At 40.1% G+C, this 21257-nt stretch overlaps 2 protein-coding genes across 2 annotated transcripts; both read left to right on the top strand.

Annotated features, from left to right (window-relative positions):
* Window positions 1-6404: 6404 nt before the first annotated feature.
* pkdc (protein kinase-like domain containing) lies at window positions 6405-8875 on the top strand (the record flags this gene model as incomplete). The annotated part of the gene is made up of 2 exons (XM_079228000.1): window positions 6405-6775; window positions 7722-8875. 2 exons carry the CDS (start codon window positions 6405-6407, stop codon window positions 8311-8313), a joined length of 963 nt encoding a protein of 320 aa, XP_079084126.1. The 3' UTR covers window positions 8314-8875.
* A 979-nt stretch (window positions 8876-9854) lies between these two features.
* herpud2 (HERPUD family member 2) lies at window positions 9855-19790 on the top strand. Its single transcript, XM_079228184.1, has 9 exons — window positions 9855-9916; window positions 11308-11702; window positions 13567-13644; window positions 14915-15022; window positions 16627-16763; window positions 17319-17444; window positions 17824-18159; window positions 18249-18360; window positions 18884-19790. Exons 2-9 carry the CDS (start codon window positions 11556-11558, stop codon window positions 19088-19090), a joined length of 1251 nt encoding a protein of 416 aa, XP_079084310.1. The 5' UTR covers window positions 9855-9916; window positions 11308-11555; the 3' UTR covers window positions 19091-19790.
* The last annotated feature ends 1467 nt before the right edge of the window (window positions 19791-21257 follow it).

The following is a 21257-nucleotide window of genomic DNA, read 5'->3' as shown; positions in this document are numbered from 1 at the left end:
ATATATATCTATATATATATATATATAGATATATATATCTATATATATATATATCTATATATATATATATAGATATATATATATATATATATATATATATATATATATATATATATATATATATATATATATATATGTATATGCATGTCAATCAAACTGGGACTTTTGAATGTCTGTTAAACGACGTAAAATGACCCTTTGGGGTTAAACCTAACTAAGTGGTTTTGTTGCCTAAATCTAAGTTTATGTACTTATTTTAAATCCAACCGTGATGCTTTTCCTAAACCTAAATGGCTTAGTTGCCTAAACCTATGTTTTTATACTTATTTTAAGTCCAACCATGATGCTTTTCCTAAACCTAGCTAAGTGATTTTGTTGCCAAAACCTAAGTTTATCTATTTATTTATTTTAAAACATACTTATTAGTACAGCATCCACCAAAAAATGGGCCCTTTGACTCACTCGCTTCAAGGTGCTGTCTTGCACCTCAGGCTCGTTTAGTTCCAGCGCTGAGTCCCGTGAGCTGATCCTCAATTTATTGGAAGTCACAATGGGACCTGATACAATGAGACACACACACATTTCATACATTGATGATGACCGGACCAGACAGAGCAGGACGTGAACTGAGCTGTTCATCTTCAATTCCCTTTCCTGAATTTGAATATAGTTCTGAATTTATCTGGTTACATTAGGAGTTGAAATGTGACAAAAACTGAGTAGGAGGAATTTAACTGAAGAACTTTGCTCACAGTTACAGAGGAACTGGTGTGTTTCTGAACATGGACGTTGTCCCCATCGACCACTCTTCAACATAGTAGCACAGGTGTTTTTATGACCAGTATAAACGGTCTGGTTTGGTTCCCAGTACCTCAAAGAAGAGTACATCTGGTCTGACCACTCCCAGACGTCTCTGTAAAGGCCAATCCACACAAGCAGGTCGCCAGCAAATTCCTGGATTATCAGAAACTCCGCGTCATTCCTTACACTGGCCAGGTCAGAGTGGTGTGTTCTGCAGTAGTCGCGAGCAGAAGTCCAACGCATACGTTGAGGACTGAGAACATACTGCTCTCTGCCTTGTTTTTCTCCTGAAAAAAATAAATCATAGTGTTATTGTTGTATCTATCAGTCTGTCAATCTGTCCGTCCAGGACATCCCCCTCTTTACATGGACTCGTATCCGCTCCCATAGACACTTCACATGACCATAATGTCTGTTAATTAATTAACATCTTTCTATATACATTACATTAACGCACATCTTTGGGACTAAGTTTCTGTACATTGCATATTTATTACTGTATACTTGGGACTGTGAACCGTTGCACATTCCTTGGACAGTTTTGCAGGTTTCTACACAAAACTACGACCACTTCTTATTCAAATTAAAAGTATTGATTTTGCTGTAGTTTTAGTAGTTTTCAGTGTTTTACTCTTATACATGATGTCTCTGGATTAAAATGACTGCTGCATTAATGTTGCATTTTACTGTTGTAGATGTTGTAACGTATTTATATACTTTTGGGTATAGTTTAATATGCAGCAATGCATCACAGTCTATAATATGTGAGAAAAAGGCAATTTTTCAGAAGATTGATAAGTTTTATAGCTGAACAAAGAGAAATGCAAGGCCCTTTAATTTTAATGTATGTAAATATATTTTACATTCATTTTTTTCATATTTACATTGTATTTTTCTTCTATTTTTATGTTTTCTGACTTTTGCAATATTTGCTTCATCTTTAATCTAATTTCCTCTGCCTATGTCTCTGTTATGTTCCAAGTTGATGGTGCCTGTGTGGTGTGTGTGTGTGTGTGTGTGTGTGTGTGTGTGTGTGTGTGTGCGTGTGTGTGCGTGTGTGTGTGTGTGTGCGTGTGTGTGTGTGTGCGTGTGAGTGAATGACTCACCATCAAAGCAAATTGCATGTTGAAGGTTTTTGCAGGGAACTGCAACAACAAAAATCCAAAATCATATAATTTCTTTCTCCATCCTTGTAGAAATGTTTGTCCGCCAGAGACCAGTGCGACGTGCGAGTGTTCCCTTTCCAAAGTCCTATCCACACGGCGTCGTCTTATTGGCCCTGCACAGTTTCAAGACCTGACTCCATCTCGCTGATGTCGTACATGGTCGCCAGATCCAAACATCTCTTTCTGCAGTAGCTCTGCGCCTCAGACCATGTGAGGGGATTTTTAATGTGTGCATATCGATGCTGAGGCACACATGAGGACAGAGAACACAGCCCTGTGGCAGAGAAATCATATGAACTGGTCAACTGATAAGTGCTGCAGTGAAAACCTGAAAGATCAAAATAAAGATATAAAGCCAAGGGGAGGAAAGAAGGTAAAATGTCTGGGGACGAGGACACTGTGTGGTAGAAACCCACAGACCTGCAGTCGTTGAGTGATACAGCAGGAATCTTGACATGAACATATCCTCAGTCACATCGGCCTGTCAGATGAACGCCATGTGATGTAAATTTGCACGCACACAAAGTAAAAAGGTTTGCCGGCATATTAGGGACATTGTAGGTAAAGTAGCGGTCATATCATCGGAGAAAAAACTGAGAGGTTGAAGCTATAAACACTTGAGAAGAATTTGGATATTCACTGAGATTAAAGTGGAACATTTACAAGAAAAAAAATCACAAGTTCACAGATACGCTTTTTTTTAATTTACTTTAAATGCATTTCTTTATAATCTTGCCACTTTAATCTCAGAGAATATCAAGTTTTTCTTTTCATACATTTTCAACTAATCTCGTAAATTCAGAGGTTTTCTTTCTGAATATTACACATTCAGCAGCTGCGTAATTCATTTTATTTATTTTTTACCTACAATGACCCAAATACATAAAAGAAGTAAGTAACACTGACCTGAAAGAAGTAGAAGGTGTTTGATTCCGTTCATATCTGTTGATATCTGTATGATTTACTTTGTTATGCCCCAGAGATCTGCAACATTTCTGTCCGAAACAAATTACTTTTTTGACATTACATTCTTATTTCTGACAGTTTTTAATCACAAATTACTTGACCCCAAAACTTTCCCTTACAACACAAACACACTTTTCTTAAAGCTCCTTAATCTTGAAAATGTCAATACAAAACTATTGGGGAAAATGTTGTGGTGGAAAAACTTTCTCTGGAGTCACTGGAGCAGAGGCAGAAGAGTTGAGAATTGTAATTTGAGCTTTCTAATGAACAGACACAAAAGTCTTCTGGAACATGAGTTGTAAAGAGTGATTCTTTATTGCTTGCAAGCGGAGAGCAGTTTGCACATACACGTATCAGAGTGACAGTGGAAAGGGCTCACACGGACTTGTGTCAGTTCTTTGATATTTAAAGATTCCTTCCCTGTCCGTCAGATGAAGTTAAGACCACCAATGAAAATGAGCCACACACTTGAAAAAAGCCAACATATGAGTCACACAACCAAGTCTTATGTTCTTGTTCTAACTATGAATTAAATTTATCAGCAGGTGCGGACTTATCTATTCACCCTCGTTCTGTATTCGGCCTTGAGGAGAAAGCAGCAATATTTCAAAATAATTGACTGGGAACCTAGTTTGTGTTTTCACTGGGAGTATTTGGGCCTTCCAATCTTGAGACTATGACAGGATATATTTTACCATTACAATGTTTTGACTGATATATAATGAACACATTAAAAGATAATCAATTATTCTTAGGTCCTAAAATAGCAACAAATGTCCAAAATGTATCGTTAACATTTTGAAAGTAACTTCAGACTAGAAAAGAAAACCATTTTGAGATTAAATGATGTGGTGGCAGAGAACGTACACAGACTTACCTCTGAGCATTCATCACTCCGTGGATTGTTGCATGAAATTTAATCCACCTATGAAGTGGGTGAAGAACTATGCATCCACTCCACGCAAATGTGTCTTCCTCAGCATGTAAAACACGAGCAGACGCTGATTCAAAACAAATGCAAACTTCACTCGAATCACTTTAATAAGGGGACAAAGAGGAATATTGAAATCTACAAATAAGGACTGGAGAAGCGAAAGCATAGAAACCCTGCAAACAAGGGTCGTTTGAAACTATTTTCAATATTGTAGACTGAAATAATAATGTCTTTATTTTAGTTGGATTAACTGGACGTTTTTGGGGTAATGCACTGATGAAGAAAATAAACAGAAATAATAATTTCCTTAAAAGCAGGTGTTATCTTGTAAAGTAAAATCAATAAACCACAAGATAAGATAAGATAAAGAAAAGGATTAATGTCTGATGCAACAACTTGAACCCCTTTTTAAAGTCTATATTTATTTACATTTAGGCAAATTAGCACCATGTAAAGCATGCCGAATGACAAGCTTTACATGTCAGCAGCTCCTGTTTGCTGTCATATATTTGATTCTAGACTTGTAAGGGAACAACTTTTTCTAAGATTTCTAAGCGGATCTGTGGACGTTATTTGCTCACAATGGACATCGCAGATGCCAGGGAAAGTCAGTCATACCTAAAATAGGACCTTCTTAGAATTTGACTGCGATTTTGTATTCAGACAGACGCTACACAAAGTATCTTTGGCCCAATCTCAATCTTCACACTCAGACTCACAGACTTTGAGGCTCCCCCAAAGTATGTGAGGGTTTAGTTCCGGCAAATCGCCGAGTGTTTGAGTCTCTGGCAAACATTTTGAGCCCTTTATGAACCCTTTCCGAAGTCAGCATTATGCAGACTTTACCCAAGGGAAATACCCACAATACATTGCAATGTGACGTTAAACAGCATGTAACCAGGACGTACAAAAATAAGGTTAACAAACAAGACTGCACATGGGTGTTCAGCCTTGCAAATTATATATAAACAGAAACATTAAGGATTAAAGATGGAACACAAAAACACACAGAATCTGACAATATTTATTTATCAAATATTTAATTTTATCATTGAAACTTTTTTGACAAAAACACGTAAATAGATTATTTGAAAGGACCTCTCATCTCGTGAGGAAAGAGCCTGGAAGACATTCAAATCAGGGAGTAAAGTTAGGGTTCAGGGCTTGAGGCCTCAGGGGGGACATTGGGTTTGGGCCAGCATGTTTTTTCTGGCTATTCTGACCCACAATCCTTGGGCGAGGCAGATGCATATTGGCAAGAGGGTCATGTTACCATGTTGCCATGTTACGAGGAAGTAGCATGTCCCAATTGAATACATACTGCATGAAACAGTACGCACTTTCTAAGGGCAGCTGCAGGCGAACTTAAATTAAAAAAGAAAAGTATCCAACCATATGGCCAAGCCCTGTAGCTCTCCATTTTCTATAATCAGATGGACCACATGCTGCTGTTGATGCCCTCCGGACCAGCAGGTGGTAGCAGTGTTCATCGAGCGCGCTTTACTCCACGTCTGCAGCTTTAAGCGTCACACAGAAGGCTGTGGGGACTACTTCCGGTTATCTGACGTAAAGCACGGAGTAAAAAAAAGCGTTTGGTTTGTGCAGAGTTTTGCCATTTTTGAGACACAGTTATTGTTACATAGTTACTATATATATATATATATATATATATATATATATATATATATATATATATATATATATATATATATATAGCACAGTACTATCTACTGAATGTGTGAGTTAGGAAACCTAAATTAAGCCTGTTTCTGCTCTCTGGATGCCAAAACCTGATCATTTGTGAGTTAGGTAAGTGATACACTATTATAACATGCAACAATAACGAGAAGATCTCTATGTCAGATGTGTGCTGCTCCCAGACCGTTTACTTATGCGAAATACTAATACCACACTGTGAGGATATCTAACTACGAGTAAAAGCCCTGGTTTCAACACTTAGGTAAAAGTATGCAAGTATCATCAGCAAAATGTACTTCAAATTAAACGTATTGATTTTGCTGTAGTTTTAGTAGTTTTCAGTGTTTACTCTTATACATGATGTCTCTGGATTAAAATGACTGCTGCATTAATGTTGCATTTTACTGTTGTAGATGTTGTAAGTTGTTTATATACCTTTGGGTATAGTTTAATATGCAGCAATGCATCACATTCTATAATATCATCATATGATTGTAGCGTCGTTGTCCTGTGAGAAAAAGGCAATTTTTCAGAAGATTGATAAATGTTATAGCTGATCAAAGAGGCTAAAGAGTTTATTTAGGTTATGAAGTAGTTTTCTCATCACATAAAGGAACACCTCATCCTTCAGTTTATGAAAAAAACTAATCTAGTAAAAATCAACACATCTAGAAATACAGGTAGGGGATTAATAGTGTACAGCACTTAGCTCTGAGATGTAGGGAAATATAAGTTTAAAGCTGCATAAAAGTAAACAACAAGTATCTTGAATTTATACTTGATGCACATAACACACACTACTCCTCCTCCTTCTCCTCCTCGTTTAGCTCCGACTGGAAATGAAACCGGAGCACCGGGATCTCATCCTGCAGGTGTGCGGCGCCTCGTCCCTGCGTGTCGGCGCGAAGATCCAGACGCTGTGGAGCGGTTACGGGGAGATCATGCGGCTGCACCTGGAGGGCTGCGACCGGCCGTCTGTGGTCGTCAAGCACATCAAGTTCCCGGAAGAGGCCAAGCATCCAGGCGGCTGTAACACAGATCGCTCCCACACACGTAAAATGAGATCCTACCAGGTGGAGACGCACTGGTACCAGAGCTACTCCACCGATCGGAGCTGTCGGACCCCTGTCTGCCTGGCTGCTTGTTCCCAAGGAGACGAGATGCTGATCGTGCTGGAGGATCTGGACGTGGCAGGTTACGATCAGAGAAGGTATTCGAGCACGGATTGTGTACGAAACACTGGACAGTCTGGAGCCCTGCTGAGCGGAGTGCATCAAATGAGTGGACAGCTTCTACATTTATGTACATTTTATTCTCCTACATAATAGTTTAAATACTGTTCCAACATGTATTCATAATGCCAGGATATACTTCTGGTGGAGAAATACAAAATCCCTTCATTATATTTACATTTTTGCTTTAAAACAGTAAAGACAATTGGACTCAAAGTTATGTGGCATGTAATCACTAAATGCTCAACTTTCTTCAGGTTGTTAAAAACTAGAATTGTCATTGTCATAATTAGCAGATTAATTATTGAATCATGGCCAAAACACAATGTGAGATCCTGTGACCTCCAGTGAGACCTTTGACCATCAAAATCGATTCAGTTCATTCTTGAGTCTAATGTTCGTGCCAAAATAAAAATAAAAATCCCTCAGGTAGGAATAAAAACTCCCAAATTTCCCCAGAACAATACTAATGAAAGGCCTAGAGCAAGCATTTCTTTGCATTTCTTTGTTCATAAGATTTAAGATTAAATTCACTGCCATTCGTACTATTCACAAGGAAAATCCCACAGCAGAATGAAATGACGTTATAAAAAACATTTGAATAGGAGTACAAGTAATAAGTTAATTATTTAAACAAACATAGGAGAACAATTTAATTTGTAGGATTAAATTGCATGATGGTATAAAATATATAGGGAAAGATTTAGATGCAAGTACCCTCAAAATATATCTGAAAGTAACAAGTGTTCAGAACCAAAATAAGAAATAATAATAAGTGGAAAGTGCAGCATTTTGTTTTTGACCTTTCCCTTTTTAAGAACATCCTACAAACTGAAAACATTTTAAAATGTCCTTCAAGGTGCGAAGAAGAGAAAGACATTTCATGCCGGACAAATAATAGTTTGTTGTTGTTTGTTTTTGTAGAACCAGCGTGAAGGACGGAGAAATAAAGGCTTGTCTCAGCTGGCTGGCCCACTTCCACGCCCTCTTCCTGGGTGCGACACCAGAGGGTCTGTGGTCTGTCGGCACCTACTGGCACTTGGAGACCCGTCCAGACGAGCTGGAGGCCATGGACGACGCCGAGCTCAAGGCCGCGGCCAGTGACATTGACAGGACGCTCAACAACTGTCTCTTTAAGACCGTCGTCCACGGGGACGCCAAGTTAGCCAACTTCTGTTTCTCGCGAAGCGGAGGGGACGTGGCCGCCGTGAACTTCCAGTATGTCGGAGGGGGCTGCGGGATGAAAGACGTTGTGTATTTTTTAAGAAGCTGCATGGAGGAGAGGGAGTGTGAGAAGGGGGTACCGGCCCTGCTGGACTACTATTTCACAGAGTTAAAGCAATCGGTGAAGAAAGACGTGGACGTCGTTGCCCTGGAGAAAGAGTGGAGGGAGATGTTTGCATATGCGTGGACAGATTTTCATCGCTTCCTGCTGGGATGGATGCCGGGACACTGGAAGATCAACCGGTACAGTGAGCGGTTGACCAAGGAGGTCCTCCGCAAACTGAAACTGTGAACAAAGAAACCTTTCCCTTCAGACAACCGGAGGACTGAGCATGTGGCTGAGAGGTGAAACTGAAAATCTGTATATGTAAAAATTGTATCTACCACAAACACCTGTATACAGAGAAGCATGCAAACTGTTTCTGGAAAAAATATTTTAAAAAAACGCTCTGGCTTTTCTTTCATATACTGCAGCTCTTTGAATAGGGAAAAAAATACATCTTTTCTGTATTGGCCTCGTAACATCCACACATTTTGGTTGATGTTTCTTCATGCAAACTTAAAATGATAAGGATATAGCAGTAGACTAAAACATACATAAATCGTGAATAAAATTAAAAGAAAAGATTTACCAAACGATTGTTTTTTGTAAAGAAGTTTCATTGGTGAGATAATTTTATAGTAATATATGTATAAAGAGAGACTATTACATATATATTGAATATTAATAGCCTAATAATCATAACTAGATGGTGTCTTTATACATTTTGCCTTATAATAAATCATTTGTTTGATTATTACTTAACCCACCTGTGTAAAAATGCCACGAACACACAAACATTTGTACGGAAATGTCAAACATAGAAATGTTTTTTTTAAAAGGGGGTCCAGATAGAGACCCCCTTTTTAAAAGGGTGGTTTGAAAAGGTCTATACAGTATTGATTATTTTTCCATTTCTGTATTCTGTATTAAACAGTTCCAAAGACGATGAGGAGTACAAATTAGTAACCAGTATTATCCATATTTACCTTAAAAAGAGTGTTTTTTAATAGATGACAATAGTCCTGACGGTTATCTGAAGTGTCAGTACTTTTAGTGTTTCACTGCACAGTTTCATTTCATGCTTCAGCTGGCACATTTTGGGTTTCCTTTCAGACAGTTTGCATTTGTGGATACAACATAATAAGAATAACATCTCTTTTCTTTGTCTCACATAACATCAAATATATATTCTACATCAATAAATGTATATATATTATAAATGCATTCATAGAATAAATGTAGAATTGTTTCTGTGCCAATATTGCAGAATACACAGTATTCAGAGTGATCATTTCTATACATATATTTATAAAGTGGCTTCTGTGTATCGGTAGATCAAAAGTAGAATTCTAAAAATACAATTCACTCTTTATTGTTGACAAAATACTGTATATATTAAATCCAAATGAATTCCCAATGAATGCTCTCAAAGTAATTATAGTGTATCATGTTATTTAATGTGTTATCCTGCTCTGCACAATATTAACTTATGAGGAAAAGGTGCTTGAAGATAAGATACCATCATGGTTATAACAGCAATTTATAAAATAAAAATAAAACTAAAAAGGAATAATAAGGGGCATGAGTCAAAAGAAAAAGAAGATATTTTAAGTGAGGAAGAAAATAATTTTCGAAGTAATTTAAAAACCAAACAGAGGAGGGATCTAAATACTTCCTTGACTGGTGTTTCCGGTTTCACACCGGATGTGTTGGCCCGGATCAGCTGTTGTGAGGAGGAAAGATGACGTGGCATCCGGTCTCTCTCACACACACACACACACCCGACATTACAACAACAAGGCAGGCGAGCCGAGAAGGGACGAAGCGACGAAGGCGCCTCCAGAGTAAACAGGTACGGGGGGCAAAAATATAACATTTAATAAAAAGCTTTTTTGACAGAGATAACATCGCGGCAGCTGGTTACGTTATCGGGCCGTTAACCGCGTTGTCACCGTGGCAACGGTAGTAAAACTCTAATTTTCTTCTTCCTCGCGAGCAACGGCCAAGCTAACGTTAGCCGTTTTTGTTTCCTTGTTTTCAACATATTTGAGCCGTTAGGATTCACGTGAAGATACTTTCACGTCTGTTTGGTTCGCTCAACTGCGCATTTAGCGGTATATGTACCCCAGGGTTAGCTCGACTAGCCGACGGTTAGTAAGCTTATTGTTTGACAGTTTAACGTTACTGTAAAGATGACGCAACGTAGCAGGTGTCACAAAGTCTGAAGTGAAACTCGTGACATCAGCAGCGGTTAGCTTCTGTTTTCATGCATGAATGAGTTTGATTTTGCTTCTAATGCAGAAGTACGTTGTTTTAAAGGGGGTGGCAGTAGCTCCAAAAAAGAAAGTACGCCGTGTAAACCGGTGCTTTGAGAGGTGGCAGGTCGCCTCTTGAGCAAGGCAGCGAACCCTCGACCTGCGCGCGCACGTGTGTCTATTTGTGAAGATAGTTCAATACTTTATTTCAAATTACATCAATCAATCAATAAGCAAACTATAAAAAAAAGTAATGTATAGTTTTGTATTCTATTTTTACCCATTACCCTTCTCTTTTGTCTTTATCTTACTTGTTAATGTATTTTTCGTTCATGTGTCCTTGTACTGAACGCCACTTGTTCTGTAATCACCGTAATACATAGTTTATGAATAAACACGCTACGAAATTAGTTAAAATAGCTGCAGGCCAAAAGTAAACAGGCGTTATGTAAAATAGTAAAGATGAGCACCAGCCTTTTGTGTTACAACAAAGTTAACACTTTAACACATTCAATCTTGCGTGTACTAGAGATGTACCCATACGTGTCTTGAAAGTAAAGCATGAAAAAAGGACTAATGGATTAATGAGATCTTCGTTGACTAAAACAAAAACATCCAATTAGTCAACTAAACGGCTGAGAGGTGGCAGCACAAATGTTATACTGAGAAGTATCTCTAATATTTAGTCTTATTCATATAAATGGAATCGACATAATATAATACACGTTTCATTATAACGCAGCTACAGCTTCTAAAGTGGCAACTGAGCAAATGCTTTTAAAAATAATTTTAGCTTTCACAAATACAGCTGAAATAAGATATCTCTAAGACCACGTTATAAAACCTGAGACGAGACATACAAACATTTTACGTGTATGAAGAAAACTTGATTGCAGTAAAACATATATAGTTAAAGCTACACAGCCAGATATGTGTGAAAAACGTCCTTCCACTCTTAGAGACTTTTCTTATATTTTTCTTTCACCAGAAATCAAAGAACTATCACCACAGAAGAATTCCCATTAATATAGTCTGAAGAAGCACCAACAGATGAGGCAGATGTTGTAGAGGGGAACCACATCCACACCACCACCCACAGCAGAGACAGTGTTAGGTGTGTTTTAACTGAGCCCCAAAATGGAGAGGGTTTGAGGCAGCTTTCTCCTCAGGTGAGTCCTGAGTTGTGACACAATAAGCTCAGGTTCTTCAGAGCCCGCCCTGCTAGTAATATGAGCCATGGACTCCTGGGCAGTTGATAGTCCTGTAATAGTGGTCATTAAGGCCCCCAACCAGAGGTATGAAGACCAGACCATCAGCTGCTTCCTCAACTGGACTGTGGAGAGGCTGAAGAGTCACATCTCCAACGTGTACCCCAGCAAGCCGGTAAGTCTCTCGTGTTTGACGTCTCATCGTCTTAACTTGAAGTTCGATACACTTAAAAAGGAGTTTAAAGTGACTCCTGAAAACGTTATGATGATGTTAATGTGTATAAAGAACTAGATGCACATTGACTGAACTGTACCAAAAGACAAATATAGGGCTGTAACTAACACTTATTTTAATCATCAGTTTGCCATTTACTTTCCTGTAATTGATTAACCGGTTGGTCTACAAAACATACGCGACACAATTCCCAAGAGAAAAAATGCTTTAATTGTATTTTCTTTGTCCTAAAGTCCCCAAAGATATTAAAATAAAATTCTCACAAATATTTGTCCTATTTCTTTGAAGATGTTGGCGTGAAATATTTTTTTCTGCTGAATGACTAATCAATTCATTGTTCTGGTTTTGGCTTGAATCAGTTCTATTCTTAGTTGAATTGATAGATTAAGTAAAATGTACTAACATTAGTAAAACATTTGTTGTTTTCATACTTCATGGAGCACTGAACGCTGCCTGAATTCATGCCAGTTACACATTATTTTTTTCTACAGTGTGGAGAAAAAAGATATTTTTTCAAACCACTCCCTCCAATTGTTTGCTGAGAGGATTCCACACGATCATATTACTCAATGCGATGCTCCTGAGTAGCTACTGTGTCGAGGTTAACGGGTGCATTGTGTTGGTTTGTGAACAATAAGCCTCCTCTTCACACATTTGGTGAAAAACAATTTGTATTTAACACATGGACTGTTGGATTTTCATGGATTTATCTGAGCAGTCGTTTTCATGTCTGCACCTAGACCTACAATGTCAAGCCTTTTAAACGCTTTGCAGCGCAAACAAACAAAAAAAGAGAGCATTGCAGCAGTTAACGTTTAGCAAATTGCGACTGAGTCCCAAAGTCTGATGAGCAGAATGGGGTGAAAAGAAACTGACCACAAATATGAAGAGCAAAGCATAGCTGTGTCGCCATAGCAACAAGCAATATGTGTTAAAATAATTGAGTTTTTTTTCCTAGAGTTAATCGGATCGAGCTGCAAAAGAGACGATAAAAGAGAAAGCGGAGCACACATGAACACAACCATGTATTTGTTTTGTCAATGTGAACGAGTTGATGACCTTTTGAGTTGTTTTTTTTTCTTTTCATCATGGGCAAGTGTACTTAATAAAATGAAAGTGCAGAGCCTCGTGAAGCGCAGAGAATATGATCGTAAAATACTGTGTGTACTTTTAGTAAGCTTCAAAATCTAATCTGTAGCCCAGCAATCTAATCTAATCCATAGGTGCCTAATCACTCGCCCTCTCGTGTTCCAACTCGACACAACAAGGTCTCCCCCCCGCAGCGAGAAACCGGAGTGTCAGAGCCGACGACAAAATGTTTACTTATTTTAAAATGGCAACATTTCTGTTGAGAGAGTTCGTGCTTGACCTTCGAAACAGCAGTTAAGAAACTTCTCTCAGGGTCCATTTTGTCACGGTTCTGATGCCTGTGATCGCATCACATGATCTCCATCACATGGATCACATGGAGTTTGTCCCGTTTTTTTTTTAATGGAATTGTTGAAGTTCACATTTCCATATTATACCTTTGAGGTTTTCTTAAAAGCTGAGGCTCTTTCTTGACCTTGGGAACACTTGAAATTCTCGACGTTTGAGGTTTGCACTCGGGCTCTTTACCCTCGAGGCGAAGACGCCCTTATCTGTTGACACTGTAAACTTAAGTATACAAAAATTGTGTGGATGAGTCACTCACACAGACAGTCGCCTAAACACACTTTCCTGTTGCCGTTTTAAGAAGTAACAGAAAAACACATTTACACCAGTCAATTCTCTGTCTCACCATACAATGTCGTTTGTGTTGTAGCTGTCCAAAGACCAGCGGCTGGTGTACTCAGGGAAGCTCCTCCAAGACCACCTACAGCTCAAAGATGTGCTCAGAAAGGTAAGGCTGTGTTTGTGCATGAGGTGAATGCAAGGTCAATAGTCTGCATGGATAATATTTAGTTTGGTAACCCACCCAATGAGCCTTTTTTTAGTGTGTGTGTGTGTGTATATTCACTTTGAACAAACAAAAAGGTTATTTTATCTGCAGATTCTTTTCCTCAATTAATCGTTTAGTTTATAAGATATCATAAAATAGTGAAAAATGTCTATTTATAAATTCCCACAGTTAAAGTTGATCCATTTGTTACGCCCGGCCTAGGGGAACCCTGAGCGCAACATAATGAGTCTCCCCTTCTCCCCGCCTCCCAAATAAGGACCAATGCTGCAGTGTCACAGTCCACAATTGGTATTTATTGTGAACTTGGTAGCATAAATTATCTTCAGGGTGAGCCTTGCCCAAAACAACAACCAAAACAATCTTTGAACATAACCTAACTTCCCTAGTCCACACAAAGAAACAAAAGAAAGTACAGGTGTCTTACCTATCTCCCTACCAGAAAACAGGGTTGAACAAGAAGGGCTTCTCACCCCTACTACTACCGGCACCCTTAATAACCCCACCACCCAAGAATCCATGACATGCAGCAAGGCCAGGTTGGAAGCTGGAGAAGCAGGAGAGAGAGAGCAGGCCTTCACAGGTTCCCTCTTAAATGGCTCCGCCCAATCACCTGCAATGAAAAAAAGAGCAAAGCACGGCAAACAATAGAACAGCACCCCCTAAGACAGGGAGGTGAACAGCAGTAAGGTTCATTGTTCTCTTATGGCGCACTGAGTCATAACATCTCCCCCACCTAAGATCAAACATTTCTTCCCACTGAAGACATGTTTGTACAACACCCAGTGCATCCACTACAACAATATCAGTCCTTTTAACATGATGGATCTCGATGTTACAGTCTTGTAGCAATAGTCTTCAAATGTATTCATTTGTCATCCCTACAGTCCAAAACCCTCCAAATAGAACGTTTAACATCATGTTTGACAGAGTAAAGCATCAAACCTACTCGTTTGAGAAGCTTGGACCAGCACATCTTTGGCAAAAAAAATTACCACACAGAGTTTGTTTACATATCTGTGGGAGAACCAAAACGGGGTGCTGATCTAATGTGTTTTAGTGTTGTCTGAATTCTGGCCATTTCCTCACTAAACCTTCTTCTCTCTGTTTCTTGTTTTATGTCGCTGCTCTGTTGCTGCCCTCACCTCCGCCTCATCGTCCTCTTCCTCCTCCTCCTCTCTTCCTCCCACATCCTTGACTCGTGGACCCGCAGCAGGATGAATACCACATGATGCATCTAGTGTGTGCCTCTCACAGCCCCCCAGCCTCGCCCATGCCTCGGAGCCCTGCCATGGCCAGCTCTTCTGCTGCTGATGCCAGCGTGAGTAGACAGACACACACCAACTCTGCCGTAAGGCTCAAAGTGTGTGTGTGTGTGTGTGTGTGTGTGTGTGTGTGTGTGTGTGTGTGTGTGTGTGTGTGTGTGTGTGTGAGAGAGACAGCTTTGCATGTCACGTTGAACCAAGTTGACTTCCACTTGTTTGATTTAGAGCTTTAGGTTTAGTGTTAGCAGCTACATTCTAGATTCAAACTGCTGTTGAGTTGTGTTCAGATCAGAGACTCTGGACAAGAAGTTCATGTAGTCACGGTGGCGTCAACAACTCGTTTGTGGACGGCCTTTTTAGAGGCCTCAAGCTTGGCATTTTGGCCGTCGCCCTCTTGTTTTGTTTTGCAACCAGATGTGACACGAGAGGGTGGAGTTAAGTACAAGGGAACGCTGAATACAGCCTTTTTATCGACCAGAAATGTTACAATTAACTTTAATGAAGTCAAAACACACAGTGAAAGAGTTAAAGATGTAAGACAGAAACACGGACAACCTCCAGACCAGACAACGTCATCGTAGCGACCTGTCAATCACAAAGTAGCCCCGTCCTAAAGCATACCCTGCTTTATAGACCATTGATTAAACTTGAAGCCGATTTTGACTGTTGAATTGTTTATTCAACACAAACAGCCGTTGTAAAGACTGTGAAGACACGAAAACTGTTACTTGTGGCACAATTATCGAAACCACTAACTCATGACGCCTTTCTGTTGATTTGAAGCAGATCATCTGCATTACACACAGTTTGAAATAAAAAAAAAAAAAAACATAGTTTTTGGAAATACCTACACACGGTTCTCTACACCAGACACATCATTCAAAACTAAAAAGCCTGTGTGTGCCGTTGGCTAAACACTACACCCAGAATGCACCTGTGAGAACACCTGTAACCAATAAAATCACTTAGAAATCAGAGCTTGAACACTTTCAATAGGACAATGAAATACATTTTTAGAGAGAGTTGGAAGAAGTATTTGTGTCTGACACAATCTCAGCATTAGGGATAAACAAATAGTGTTGTTGAGATGTAAGATATTTTGTGTTTTAGTTTTTTATGTGTAGAGTTTCGGTCCCTAGTTACTAAAAATATCTTTTAGCAATTGCAAAAAAACTAAAACTCTAAGTGGATCAGGTTTTGGCCATGATGTGGCAGATCCACATTCAACTCAGTTTCTTTGTCAACAACATTGTAAAATACCTGCTGTAACATTCCTTCAGTTTGGCGGGCTGGTGATTCAACTATTCCTGACTCCGTTACTTTACAAGGAAAATAATCCCAACGAGCTCCACAGACTGGGGTTCACTGATTTAACACTTTGGGGAAAAGAGGGCACATGGTATTGGATCAGTACTCTCTATTGGCGGATGCCTTCAGTTGAGGTTTAAGGAGAGTAAGTCAGATTGGTCCATCATTAGTGAGCTGAAACAACCTGTTAGCAACGTAGTCACGGTGCTTTTAAAACTGGTTTCAGGTTCAGTCCCAAAAGCACCTTTTTATAAAACATACTCTCTTTTCTTTGTATTGATTTTGTATTTTCTTTTTATGCAGCAATGTGCTCATCTCAGCTTCTGATTGGTGTTCATATCTCGTCCCTCAGAGTTCAGACACGGCCTCCCATGCTAGTGAGCCAGCCTCTTCTTCCTCCTCTTCAGTCCCAGGAAGTTATGACGGGCTGAGGTATCGCGGCGCCGTCCCCCAGTACAACCCTCAGAGCCCCGCTGGTGTCCCTCAGTGGTAAGCAAGTCTTTCACAAAATAACTGATGTACATCTCATTCACATTTCAGTGTTTTTCTTTAAATAGGGCACCCCCTAAAAAACAATAGAGTAATAATGTATACAGTAAACAAACTGTTGTGTTGTCAAACAGCATATTGTGCATATACATGTACAGACATCTTATTTGTCACACACATGCCACCCGGTGCAAACCCTTTAACAGCATGGTTCCTTTACAAATATAAACATCATTGTAACTGCGTAGCCTAATGCAATCAAATGCAACAGCCCTGCAATAAATCAAACCTTTTCATGAAGCTTATTACAATCTGTTTTTGTTCAGACTGAAAAAGAGTTGATGATTCAACACTGTCGTCATTGGTGATTTTGATTTTGTGTTGTATTTTTACGACACTGAAAGCAAAACTGCAGGACGAGAAGATTGTGAAATGTATATTTCCAAAGTGGATAATGAAGAGTGAAAAACTAAAAAGGTAGACAGGATGTCATTAGACTGTGTGTTTGTGCAAAGTGTAAATCCATGTAATAACAAACTTGATGTTCCTCCACAGGCCAGATGGAGCCCAGGTCCCTCTGCAAGGCGACCTGCCTGCCAACATGCCGCCCCACCCCATGTACATGCCCATGCAGATGCTGTGGTGGCAGCAGATGTACGCGCGCCACTACTACATGCAATAGTGAGTCTGATAGTGTGTCTGTTGTAATCTTTTTCTATCACGATTCTTAAAGATGATGATAATGGTGAGGATTTAAAGAATGTTAGAAGATGTTAGAATGCATAGATATGAGTAATTACAGCAACTTGTAAAGACAGAATTTGAGTTCAGATTAAGGTCATGCAGGTAAAGTTGTTTGTACCTCTATGCATTATATTTATATTAACTATGCATTTTTTGCATACTAACGCAATAGGGATTAATTGTTCTCTGCTGATGTCCTTTATATATTTCTTCCTCTCAAGTTCAACAGTTAAAAAATGAAAACCAAACCAATGACCTGAAGTCGAGTTGATTGTTTTGCCTTCTAAACATCTGAATGTTTCCTTCTCCTCATCAGTCAAGCAGCGGTAGCGGCCTCTCAGCCTCCCAGCACCCCCCCACCTTCCTCCCCCTCCCCCTCGCCCCTTCAGCCCGCCCAGCCCAACGAGGCTGTGCAGCCCCCGCTGGGGCCCAACCCGGCCCCCAACCCTCTGCCCGAGAACCAGCCGGCCAACCCCAACATCCAGATGAACGCGCAGGGCGGGGCGGTGCTGAACGACGACGAGCTGAACCGTGATTGGCTGGACTGGTTGTACACGGTGTCCCGCGCCGGTGTCCTGCTCAGCATCGTGTACTTCTACTCCTCCTTTAGCCGCTTTGTCATGGTGATCGGCGCCATGCTGCTCGTCTACCTGTGAGCCACTTTTATATATTTGCACACCTGTACTTTTACATTTTCTCACATAAGTAAGTATAAAAGAGTGTTCGTTTTTTCTCCCCCAGGCATCAGGTTGGTTGGTTTCCCTTCCGGCCGGAGCAGCAGAACCTCCGAGAAGGAGAACAGGTCAGGCCTCCACAGGAGGAGCCGGAGAGACACCAGGACATACAGGAAATGGTGAGCTCCTTAAACTCTGCAAGAACCAAGCAACAGCTCCGACCCTTCGGTCCAACATGTTACTCTCGACTTAAAAGATGGTGGTTACAGCACGTCCCACATGGCCGCAACATCCCGTGTTCGATCTCTGTGTCTCTCTCTCTCTCTCTCTCTCTCTCTCTCTCTCTCTCTCTCTCTCTGTCTCTCTCTCTCTCTCTCTCTCTCTGTCTCTCTCTCTCTCTCTCTCTCTCTGTCTCTCTCTCTCTCTCTCTCTCTCTCTCTGTCTCTCTCTCTCTCTCTCTCTCTCTCTCTATGTCTCTGTCTCTGTATCTGTGTGTGTAACTGGATTTTTGCAGCTCTGCATCCAGTTACACTTTTTTTTTTTTTTCTTTGGCCCAAGTTTCCACCAAATGAAATTTCAAATTGAGCTTAACTGCTAAACCAAACCAAAACATAAAAGGTTATTGATGGATGTAATAATCGGATTGCATTCATGTAGCATCGCATCACCAATATTTTCTGTGTCATCCCATCTGTGTCCCAGGAGCGCCTGATGGATGAGGGGTTGGAGGACGGCGACAACGACAGGGGTGAGGAAGGAGCTGGAGCCCCTGAGGACCAGGACCAGCCCGCTGCTGCTGCTGCCGCCGCCGTCGTCCCTGAGCCCAGCTTCCTTACCACCGCGTGGTCCTTCATCAGCACCTTCTTCACCTCACTTGTCCCTGAGGGACGGCGCCAACTGGCCAACTAGACAGACACCCTTGCCCGACCTCTCGAACACCCCTCTTCCTCCTGCCAGCAGGTACCGCTCGACAGAAGTATCACAATTCCCACATTTACTGCCCTAAATACCCCCAAACATCTTCAGTCACCCGATACGTTCAAATCCCTTTTTAAGCCCCCGGACCGCCCGGTTCAACCCCAGCTGGACGCTACAAACCTTGTACATCCAAAACGGGCTCCTCCTGAAGTGTAAGCGCAGATGCATTGTGAGTTCTGCAGGAGGTTGAGAATAAAGGAACATAAAGAAAGTTAATCTCACGTTGTGTTAATGGATTAAGTGCTTCAGCAATGATAGTATTTTTCTTATCTTTTTTTTTTTTTTACTTTCATTGATCGTTAATTCATTGAGACGGTGGTGAGAGAACCTGGAGGGAGCTGTCTTCCATTTTAAAATCGTGATGCGGTCATGCTTTTGAAACTTTTAAAAGGGATGTGACCCAAAAAAACAAAACGAGAAGAACAGGAAACTGTTGTGTCCCTTATCTTGAAAAAAAAAAAATGACATTTTCATGTGTGCACACGATGTGCATAAAGACATTGCAGCTACTGAAGCACATTGTTTTCCCACTTTGTGTATTTGAACATTTACACATGTAAGTATAAGCATCTTTAATTCCTAAATATATGCTCTTTTTGTTTTTTTGAATAAAAATCTTCTTGCGGTTCGACTCGTCTTCCGTTTCCCTTCCTGTTGTTTTATCTGTAGTTCCTCTGATGTCCTGCAGGTGGAGATATTCGCACACAGATGTCACAGTAGTTGATTGGCTGATTGAACTTCTTTGTACTGGACTTTCATAAATCGTTTGCATTGCTTTGAAGATCATAAACTACTGCTTTTATATAAACACCAAATTATGTGAAATATTTTCTTAACTCTCATAATTTTCATATTGTAAATGGTACATGGCATGCAATCAAAACATTTATGTAATTCACAAACAGTTACATAATGGCATGAAGCAACACATAAATAAAATTAAGAGCAAATGGTGAAACACAAATTTTAATAGTAAGAAAAAGCAAAATGGACAAAAATGAGATCACAGAAAAAACAAATTTAAATATAAGAAATTTCAGGATGAGCAGTCTCATACAGAAGTGTTATAAGAACGGTTATGAGATGTATTTACACATTCATGGTCCACAGAGGATGCATTTTACGGACTTTTCCTCTTGTTCCATCATCAGATCAACAATTGAACTTGTCAAACACTTTGCTTTTTGACCAAATAACTGCCAAGCTAATGATATTCCCATCAATCAATACTAATTGTGATGTCTTATTAGCATGTTTAGCGCAGGCTCATTAGAAAATACCAGCCACCATCTGAACCTGAAAATGAGTACATCCACTTTAACACTTGGCACATCAATATATTCCTTGAAAAACAGGTGTTTTTGGTCATGAATACTTTCACACAAAAACACGAATATTATGTGACAAAAAGCGGTGTAATTTTTTTCTCCATGAATGTGAAAAATGACAGCGGATATTTTATGAATTCTTAAGTTGTTTATTCAATTTAATTCAGTTTATTTTATATAGCCCAAAATCACAAATACAAGTATTCCTCAGGTCCTGCTTTGTAAAAGGCCTTAAGGTGGGTGAACGTGGTGAACGATGCCTGCTTAAATCATAATTTTTGAATTAGCACGTTAGCATTGTCATTGTGAGCTCGTTAGCATGCTAATTTTAGGATTTAGCTAAAAGCACCACTGTGCCCACGGTGCATAGCCATGTACTCCAGTGTCCTTAGAAATGAAACAACAGTGCCTTGCTCAAAGGGCAGCTAAGGGCTAGGAAAAGGGTGCAGGGGGGAGTGTCATTGTCCTCACCTGCTGAGAACTGTCGGGTGTCATCTGTATCTCTATGTTGTCGTGACATTCAGCAAAACACGGGCCACACATGTTGCCCTCGACTCTGAAGTATAGACGCTTTGTGCCCTTGAGGTTTAAAAAGCACCTCAATGAGAGTTTGAATTTCGCCCCCGCTCGGGATGTGAAAAGTTAGACCTGCAGCGGGCCCTGACACGATGTTCCTCACTGATAGAGAGGTGAGCAGGGAAGCGGCTCAGACAGCGATGCACTTCAGAGAGTCCTCCAAAAGCCCCTAATCAAATGAGCATGGATTTTTG

Source organism: Taurulus bubalis, assembly GCF_910589615.1.
Source record: "Taurulus bubalis genome assembly, chromosome: 12".
NCBI classification, from domain to species: Eukaryota; Metazoa; Chordata; class Actinopteri; order Perciformes; family Cottidae; genus Taurulus; species Taurulus bubalis.
Note: the sequence above shows the minus strand (reverse complement) of the source record. Positions and strands in the feature narration are given on the sequence as shown.